The sequence below is a fragment of the Eptatretus burgeri genome, chromosome 18 (assembly GCF_056783735.1).
Source record: "Eptatretus burgeri isolate ZD-2024b chromosome 18, Ebu_testis_v1, whole genome shotgun sequence".
In the NCBI taxonomy this organism is placed as follows: Eukaryota; Metazoa; Chordata; class Myxini; order Myxiniformes; family Myxinidae; genus Eptatretus; species Eptatretus burgeri.
This window is the reverse complement of record NC_140978.1, coordinates 33,852,844-33,862,843: the sequence shown is the minus strand read 5'-3', so window position 1 is coordinate 33,862,843 and position 10,000 is coordinate 33,852,844. Positions and strand designations below refer to the sequence as shown.

Sequence of the window (10,000 nt, the reverse complement as noted above, 5' to 3'; positions counted from 1 at the left end):
ACAACTGTTTTACATTGATGGAACCTGTCATAAAGGTTATGACTGTGAAGAAAGAAAGAAAAAACAACTACTCTAACCCCAACTACTACTACAATTACAACCATTACTTTTTACCTACGTCCACCTACCTCTGTCTGTCTGTTTGTTTGTCTGTGAACAAGATGTCTCAAAAAGTTGTGGAGAGATTCAGCCGAAACTTGGTGGACAGGTTGGGTGTGTGACAAGGAAGAATTGATTCGATTTTGGTGAAGACCCGAATTAGGATCTGGAGAAGAGAATTTAAAATTTCTTTTTTCCTGATTCTTCACCGCTAAGAAATGGAATCAAAATGATTTACAGCATGAGATGTCAAAAAGTTGTCGACAAGTTATGACAAAACTTGGTACATGAGTTTGTTCGGTGACAAGAACAAGCCGATTCGATTTTGCTTCAGGTCTGGATGCAGATCCGGCCGATCAGTGGGATCTTTTCTATCCTTGCATTTGGCAGCTGGCTGCCAGGTAGCCATCATTTGTTGGAGCATGTCTGTGCTGCTGATGCTGTGCCCCTCTTCCAGTACACTGGTACTCATTTTGCTGACCTCAGAAGGTTGACGGGCTGAGTTGAACTCACTTGGTGTTAATTCAGCAGCCAACAGGGCTCAAACTCAGGGTCCTATGATCCCAAGCCAACTACCCTAACCAGGAGTCCAACACAGGGCTTAGTGGGACACAAAACATAAACTGATTAGCCTGTTGGAGGTATGTGCTCCAATTGAGTGCCATTCTAGATTTGTATACAGTATCGAGGCAAGTGGAGGAGCTCTGATGCAGAACGGATCAGGACATAACGGAACAAAACTGGAAGGGCACTTGGTGGAGCGCATACCTCCACCACGTAACGCCTGATCCACGAGAACATATCGGGTTCAATACATTTTTGAAATATCATGCAATATATCATTTTTGGCGTTATCTCTCTATGGTGAAGAATCACTTTAAAAAATAAATAATTCTCGTACCCAGATCCAGATTCAGATGGTCACCAAAATCGAATCGATTCCTCCTTGTCACACACCCAACCTCTCCACCAAGTTTCATCCGAATCAGTCTCCAACTTTTTGAGATATCATGCTGGATTATTAATTTAGCCCCGTCTCTCAATGGTGAAGAATCACTTTAAAAAATTCCAGTTGTCGGATCCGGATCAGGAGCTTCACTAAAATCTAATCAGTTCGTCCTTGTTGCACATGCAATATGTCCACAAAATTTTATCCAGATCCGTCTGTAATGTTTTGAGATATCCTGCATACAAACGAACAAACAAATGACAAACAAACAGACAGACAGAGAGGGGTGAAAACATAACCTCCTTCACCTTCACCTGGCAGAGGTAATAAACAGCAGAAAGAAGGTCGGGGACAAAAACACCAATAGCAGGGTTGACAGAAAAAATATAGGAAGACTTTGAGGGACAAGTGACATGGGGAATATACAGGGTGTGAACAGGATGGATACAGCTGCAAACCCTCAATGACAGAAGTGGATGGAAAAACTGGAAACTTGGGAAGAGGTAAGCTTGGTTAGAGTTGATGGGATAGAAAATATCATGGTTTTGGTTGGGGGATGATCTGAGATGGTGGTGAAAGGCCGTTTTGAAACCCTGGAGGAAAGAATGAGATTAAAGAGACTGAGGAAGTTGGTTCCACAGGTGAGGAAAAAAACAACAGGTACGAATGAGTGGAGGTGAGCAACGATTTTTGATTTAGGAGTTTCACAAGAAGGGGGTTACTGGCAGACCATGTGTCTTCCTGCAGAAACATGGATGGAGGAGGAAGAGCATTGAAAGGGCAGAGGGTGCAAAGACCAAAAAGGACAAGGTAGAAGTCAGAGATCAATGACGAATGATGGGGATGTGAAAGTGATAGGATGTCCATTTATTCACACCTTCTTGTTGGTGAGGCCAGGGAACATTTTTGGTCGAAGTCCTTCACAGACCAGTTAGATAGGCCTGACGTTTGAATTAAGGTGGCTGGAACTTGTAATCTGCTACGGGTGTTCACAAGAAATCACCTCTTCTTCGTCAAAAGCCACTGTGGGGTCCTGAATGTTCACCAAATAATCTTCGCATAGGAAAACCAGGCTTAATGCCCATGTGAGGGACGGCACACTTTGTGAAGCAATGCTCTGCCTTCAGAGCAATGATACGACCATTTATCATCACACCAGGAATTGACAGCTCAAATGAAAGTGCGCTAACTGTGCCTCTTCCTATCAGAGACTGAAAAACTAACTACTGAGGCCTGCAAAATTAAAATAACTTTGAACAATGCTTGGAAACATCTATAAAAAAAAATAAGCAACAGAATAAGAGACCCACCATACTCCATTCTGAAGGAGGACTTCATAATATAGAGCTGTCCATTATCGAACATAATTTGTAGAAACACACCACCATCCTTGAACTGGATATAACGTATCAACATACAACACATCAGGGATTGTATTCTTTCATATACAGCATGTGATTGCAGGTTCACATCATCGCATTAAGTATGGTTGTGGTCACTTCTTCGTTCGTCTGCAGCACAAGGTTGCGGGGTAGCATCAATGGCTGAGGTTGCGGCTGCGCCGCCAATGCAATGCCCTCTGCTAGTTATAGCAGGAATTTGTAATTTGTTCAGGGTGCCGGCGATGGCTCGCCTATTCAACGCGAAGGACACAGTGGGATCTTTATCGTGCACCAACGAATGCTTGCAGACGGGATGTCTGTTTAATGTCCATGCGATGGCCACAAAGGCAGTGCCTCCTGTAGGTTATTGTAGGGATTTGTGATTCATTCAGGGTGCCGGCGCTAACTCACCTATTCTTTGCAAAGGACACCCAGGGATTATGTATGTCCATGAACTAATGCTGGCAGATGAGGCCCCTATTTTTATGGGTCTCACATTGTGACAGTTTGTAGCCAAGCCAAGATTCGAACCAAGGTGAATGCGCATACCTCGAGGCTATCCTGCCAGAACCTGCTCTATGAACTAATGCCGGCAGATGAGGCCCCTATTTTTATGGGTGTCACATTGTGACAGTTTGTAGCCAAGCCAAGATTCGAACCAAGGCGAGTGCGCATACCTCGATGCTATCCTGCCAGAACCTGAATTGGATGAAGGTGATGTTATGCAATGGTGCCTTTCACAAAACATAAAGACTGCAAAAGTCGCTTCTGTTCAGTGTACCCTGATAGAACATCTCAGTCTCAAAAGTCTCATTCCTCTGCGAAAGCATTAAGTCACTCACTTGAGTTACTTGCCCATCCAATGGGTTTACATCAGACTGTAAAAATATATATTTTTTTAAAAACCGGTATGGTGGTTTGAAGAGAAAGCATTTGCCTTCATTAATTCTCGACAAATTCAAGTCACAACCGCCTCGAGAAATCTTACCCAACTTCGCCAGATGCAATTCTGTCGACAGGAGCTGCGCTCAGGCCCAGATGCCTTCCTCTTCATCCTGCGTGAGGTTTTGTGCAGATAAGTATTTCTGCACTGGGAGCCAGCACAGCTTCACGTCTTTTGTTTTAAATAGACTCAAAGTATAACCAACTGCATATAATGTACTATGCCAGTAGACATACATTCATAACCCCGTGGCTGTGCAAGGACCAAACATGTGGATCGTATTATAAACGGCGACAGCTGGAACGCAATTTGGAGGAAAATGACATATTTGGTGAAAGAGAAATGTAAATTAAAAAGAAATACAGTGAGGAACAAGGAAGTTTATTTTCATTGAAAGCATTTGGGGCCATCACTGAATTATGCATGCATGGGGAGGGGCTGTGGATATGGTTGGGGTTGGGAGGGGGAAATGTGTGTGGATAAATTGAGAGAAAAATAAAAATTAAATTAACAAGCTCAAATGAGTTAAGATCCTCGTCCTCTTAATGATGACGTCATAAAAACGAATATGACGTCATTGTGATGTATCAGGTTTTCGATAAATTATCTGTGCTAATGCCCGGCTTGATTCCCGCAAGCAAAATTCAAACAGCTTGCCTAGTTTCGGGGATAATGGTATAGGGGATTTCCATTAGCGGCGATATTATGATGTCAACTTTTTTTTCTCGGAAGAATTTCCAAAATCGGAGATGGTCACTGCCTGCGTGTGGGCTTTCTGCATATACATGGCAAGTTTCACGAAGATCCGATGAAAACTCTGGGTTGTGAAACAAAAAATGTCAAAAAATAGGAATGACGTCATAAAAATTGATATGACAACATAGTGATGTATCGAATGTGCAGTAATTCATCTCTGCTAATGCCCTGTTCGATTCCCACAGACAGAATTCAAAAAGCTTGCCTAGTTTCAGAGATAATTTTTTAGGCGATTTCCATTAGCGGAGATATTTTGACGTCATAACTTTTTTTTCTCGGAGGAATTTTTAAAATCGGAGATGGTTACTGTCTGCGCAGGATATTTTTACATATATACGCCAAGTTTCAAGAAGTTTCGATGAAAACTGTAGGCTGTGAAACAAAAAAGTCCACAAGAAGAAGATGAAGAACAACAACGTGAGTAAGACTTAGAGATCCTCCACGAGGATCTAAAAATGGAAGAGAAGGGAGGATAACGATCGAGAGAAGGGAAAGTAGGTGTGTGGGAGGAGCAGATTGGGGAAGGGGTGTGGAAAGGAAATAAATAAATGCTCCCTTACTATGTGTCCAGTGAAACTGCGATGGATACACCTGGAACACGAACCTGCTCTGGAGAGGGCCGCTGATTGCCATGTTGAACCCTCGGTACCGTGTGATGGCGGTGGTAATGCGGATGGTGATGGTGTTGCTGTCGGTCATCGTCGTAAGAATTGGCCATGAACTTGAGGCGGTTCTGAGCCTGAGAACAGGAATTGTGCACCAGGAATGTTAGTTTTTGTGATTCGGCTCACATTTCCAGCTACTCATTTGATTCATAACGTCTGAACAACTCGGTCAATCAAAGAATCAAACTAGCCTCACCTCAAACATATCAATCGCTATTAAAGAATCACAGACAGACATACGAATCCGGAACAACCTTCCCATACCACAACGAGCATGCTGAACATTCAAGTAAAGTTTGAAACACTTGGCTGGGAATCTTGCTAATTGCAACCTCTGTGGCTCACCAACTGAACTACAATGTTCACGCATCGTTGTGGTTCTTTCCATGTGTGAAACATTCTCTGATATGGAAGTGTTGTCAGGGTTCATGCATATCACACCCTGCCAGGGCCACCAGCCATTCTACAAAAAAAAAAATGTGGCCCAAGAAACATGGTGGGAATGGCAGGCAGGCTGATGAGGGTACACCGTTCTCCTTGGCAGAGAACTCAGCTGGAAAAACATCATTAAGCTGTAGATCGCTAGGGCTAATGCTGGTTTTTCTCATTAGGCCTGAGCTCAGAAAGAACTTGCCTTCTGTGGCGTATGGGGAGCTAAAACAGAGCAGAACAGTGGGAGAGAGAAGGGCGAGACTTTTAACTGACACAGTGACCACAAGAAGGGCAACATACAAGAAAAGCGCTACTATATTTTGCAAAAACAAAAAAAAAGAAGCAAAAGCCAGGAGGCTGAATCATTATCAACAGCAAGGCCACTCGTAAGCCTTTTGTCGGTGAAGACGTTATTTACTTATTCTAGTTTTTTTGCCAAAGTGCAGTGACAATGTCCGGTCCACGAAGCAACAGCCCCTCCATTTTTGTGACTCGCAGATGCGACAGAGAGAGACGAAAATTTGCTCAACTCAGGTAACGTTAACCCTCAAACTTAATTGTTTCACTGGGGGGTGTCCGACCTCATGGGAGCAACGACTTTAATGGAACAGTGACTCTCTGTTCAGGCAGAGGCCCAGAAAATGGTCCGAGACAAGTTTCCCGAGGGCCGTATTTTGCAAACGGCCTGATGTCTGACCCACGCGGTTGAGCAGGCCAGACGTAGACATTGTCTCCAAAACCACAAGCTGACCTTTAAGCCACAGAACTGAGTGGAAGAGGAAGTCGGTCTAAAATGGCACAACAAAAGAAACTCACGCGGCCAAACAATGTAAATGGGGAAAGAGCCGTAAGGCAACAGGTATTCTCAAAGTGGGCCAAATAAAGAAACATAAAACAGTGAAGCCTAAATATTCAAAACCTTCAGAAGATCTAACACTTACATGTCTTACATTCTATTACTTTTTGCTTCCAATAACGAGTGACGTCAGTGTCACTTCTTACAATGCACACCGGCTCGTTGCTTCCTGCTGCGGGGTTTTATCCTCAAGAAAGAGGCCCGGGCTTTAAAGCCCTGCGTGTTCTCCAACACGCCATCCGGGGCCGACGTGTGTCAAATTCATCTTACACCGTAATCAAGGTAGCAGCATGGCGCCTAATTCTTGGCAGCGTGCCTGGACTGAACAGAGGCATCAAAACGGCAGGGCAGGGAGGGAAAGATTTGATCGGCCATGCTGGGGAACCGTAAGAGATTAGCCACCCATCGTGCGATACATTTGTTCTGAAGAAATCGAGATGACCAGGAAGTATATGAATAAGAGTCAAAGGAATTGTCAGGTCAACCGAGACCCATACTTTCAAAGAAAAATTTGAAAAATATATTTTTAAAGAGTAGCTCAAGGAGCAGTTACACCGCAGCAGCGGACGCACTCCAGGACGCTCAAAGAAGTGCAGAACGTCCGAGGATTATGAACCGATAATGGTGAACCAGTTTCAGAATGAGGCAAAAGGTAGATTGAAAATTCAATAAAAAAAAGATCCCACAATCACTGCGGCGTGTACCAAAAAACACAAAAGCAAAGGGAATATGAGCACATTTACAGGCAACGGTGAATAGAGCGTGCCCTCACCGGCGCTCAGGTAAATCGGCTGTGACAGGAGCGCGGCTCCAAGGCCAATTACTTGTCTTGGGCCTGAACGCAGACACGTATAGGCTTTGGGTTTATTACAAGAGGGAGCTTTAAGCACTGCTCCCCATTGGTAATGGCTACCGGCAAAGGCAAGGGTATGCGGCCATATGAAACATTCAGCAAGAAAGGCCGTCCTTTATCTGAGGCAGAACTTCTTAAAAATAAATCAAACAACCAAATAACTCACCAGTGGGGGACCTTGGATACCATCGTTAAGAAAACTCCTCGTATGTACAGTAATGTTTTGTTAAAAGTGAGCGAATCCCAAAAAAATTTTGATGTGCCGCGGCATCAGCATGTAATAAGAAAAACGTTGCATTTGAAAACAGAGTAGCGAAAAGCATATCTTGGAATGATTATCTGAAAGTTTCGCCATTCTAAGAAATGAAGGATTGCTTATGTTTGCCTTCTTACCCCCATGATCACGATTTCTGATGGTACATAAAACACAAGGCCTCAGTGCGGGAATCAAACAATCAAATTTGTCTGAGGAATCTGTACGAACAGGGTCCACGAAGCGCGGTATAACTCACAACTTGGCATAACTCAGCTGTTGTGAGTACAGGGCCTGTACATAGTGCAGATACTTCTCGGGCTGCCCCGGCAGGCACAGCGGAAGAGCAATCTAATTAAATTGTCAGGGGAGGCACGGGCCCTCTCTGCGAGCAATGGTCCTTGGCAGAGGCGTATGGTGATGGTGAACTTCAGCGCGTGCCAGCATCAATTGCAGAACACCGGGCCGGCAACACGTTGGGAAAAATTACTTTGAGGGGGTTTGTGTGAGAACACTAGCGACGACATTCCACGTTGGTGGGGGGAAACCATCTTCATACGTTAAAACTAACATGTCTCTACTCAAGTACTTTATTTGTAAGCGAAACAGGAGGCGCATTCCCCAATTATACATATAATGTAGAGAACATATACATAAACTTGAACATGTACATGCACATATACATATACCTGTATTACAGTGTGACCACTCCTCATTTTCATAAATGCCAAGGTGAGCCAATGAAAAAAGCCAAGAATTCATAAGGTTTTGGAAAAGCGATGATAATAGAAAACCAAGATGCCAAGGTGAACAACAAATAGCCAAGATCTTGTGAAAAAAGCCAAGGCGTGGTCACACTGCTGTATTATAAAGCAGGAGTGTCTGCCCATCCATCCATCTGTCTGTCTGTCTGTCTGTCTGTCTGTGCGTCCATCCCCTGAACAAGTCCCTCAGTTTTGGGGCTCGCCCCGTCAAACCTCCTGTGGAAAGTTTTGAGGTCCCAGCAGATGTCCGAAGGTGGGTGCGAGGTTTCATAGATACCTCATTACAATTATGATTTTGACTTTCGATTCGCACGAAGCCGCTCCTGATCCGGAAGTAAACTCATCACAGGTTTGGCAGAAACATTCGCTGGTTTGATAACATCTCAATCGAATTGTGATTTCCAGTTTCCACCCCACCAACCCCACTTTTATCTATTCTAAGATGGGTGGGAGGATTTATAAATTTCTCAATACAATTGTGATGAAAATTTTTGATCCCAATGAAGTGGGAGTTTTGCTGGGTCTTGTCCGCGACTCTGATTCCTGCCCTGGGACTCCGAATACTCGACTCGAGTTCCTCCGTGGGCACGAGCACCACTCGTGTGACCATGGGCCGAACTGCACGACTATTGGCTGGTGCCGCACCGCGGAGCACCCCTCCCTCCAAAATGCAGGTACCCAAGTGAACTGCGACTCCCCACTTGTCTCTATCCCTGGCTGTGAGGGTCCAATAAAACACCTGGGTTTTATTTTCGTCTGTGTGTGTGTCTGTGTGTGGCACCGTCTCTAAGTAGAACTGTTTAAGTGTTTATTCCATCATTGAAAATCTTGCTTTGTATATCCGCGATAAGCTTGCTCTGTGTCCTTCTTATTGTAAATAAACCATTAATAGTAACTAGCTGAAACCCCGTCACAGACGGATTCCATTCCATAAGCCCAATATGACAACCAGTGGCGGCTCTTGTAAGAGCCAGATCCCAGTCGATGTACTCCATGGCCTTACCTAATTAACGCTATTTTCGAGGAGTGGAATTACACCTCTCAGCGGTGACAGTCTGTTGACAAACGTAATGACGTCAACGAATGACCAATGATGTCATGACGTCCTGACGCCTCTCAGCGGTGACGTCACACGTCGCCATGTAAACGAATGTAAAACGAAAAGTGTTTATTCTGCTTCAGAGTTGAAGTTTGACTATTGCCACGATGTGCGACGCACTCTTACAGGTACGAAGTCTCTTTCAGTCCAGGTCACAGTACCGAGAAAAATGTAACGCGACCGCGAGGAGGAGCACACAATTGGTCCTTCAGTATTAATATATAGATGTTCCCAGTTCGTTTCCGTCCTTTCTTTCATTGGTCCAGCATGGTTCGGATTTGTGTTTAGCCGGATTTTTAAACCCGATAATCCGTTCATCCTAGCCGGCACGGCTTTGGCAGTTCCGCTCGACTGCACCCGAACCGGAGTTGGTAGTCGGTAGTTGGAACTCTACCGCAGTCAGAAGAGTGACCTGATGCGAGCAAAACGTGCCGAGGGCGTGGTTCCCCGGTAGACGACACCGCGTGGTTAATTAGGTAAATTGGTTCCAGACAAAAAGACCCTACGCCACGTGGTTGAGATATTGGCGTTCCACGGTCGGTTCAGCAACCCGCCGGCTCACGGAATTATCCGGAGCGACGGCCTACAATTCCGGGAAGTCTGGTGGGAGACGTCGTAACCTCCCCCACCTAGTGGTTGTTCTCACCACCGGTCCCCGGCCCGCAACAATATACAGGGTGCCCCACAGAAAACCAGGAAATTTGAGATTTTGAGATATATTTTGCCGTATTTTACCATATCAATAAACTAACATATAATAAAGCGTATCTTTGTTTTACACTACATCTAAGTTTGCTTTTGTTTTGTTTGAATATAAAGTGTATCTTTGTTTTACACTACATCTAAGTTTTCTTTTGTTTTGTTTTAAATAAACTGTACCAAATTTCCTGGTTTTCTGTGGGGCACCCTGTATATACAAATATATAATACATATCTAGTTCTTTCTAAC

General features: G+C 44.3%; 1 protein-coding gene across 4 annotated transcripts in view; it reads right to left on the bottom strand.

The window, feature by feature from the left end:
* LOC147008854 (ERC protein 2-like) overlaps positions 1-10,000 on the bottom strand; it is a 498,963-nt gene that overhangs the window by 165,652 nt on the left and 323,311 nt on the right. For 3 of the 4 annotated variants that reach the window (XM_085864636.1, XM_085864633.1, XM_085864635.1), the window contains exons 19-20: positions 4,734-4,868; positions 3,419-3,485 (exon numbers count right to left, since the gene is read on the bottom strand). In XM_085864636.1, coding sequence (XP_085720762.1) covers positions 3,459-3,485; positions 4,734-4,868 — 162 coding nt within the window. In that variant the 3' untranslated portion in view covers positions 3,419-3,458. Of the gene's footprint in view, positions 1-471; positions 2,560-3,418; positions 3,486-4,733; positions 4,869-10,000 lie in introns of those variants that run through there. The other variant, XM_085864634.1, reaches the window with a different exon arrangement.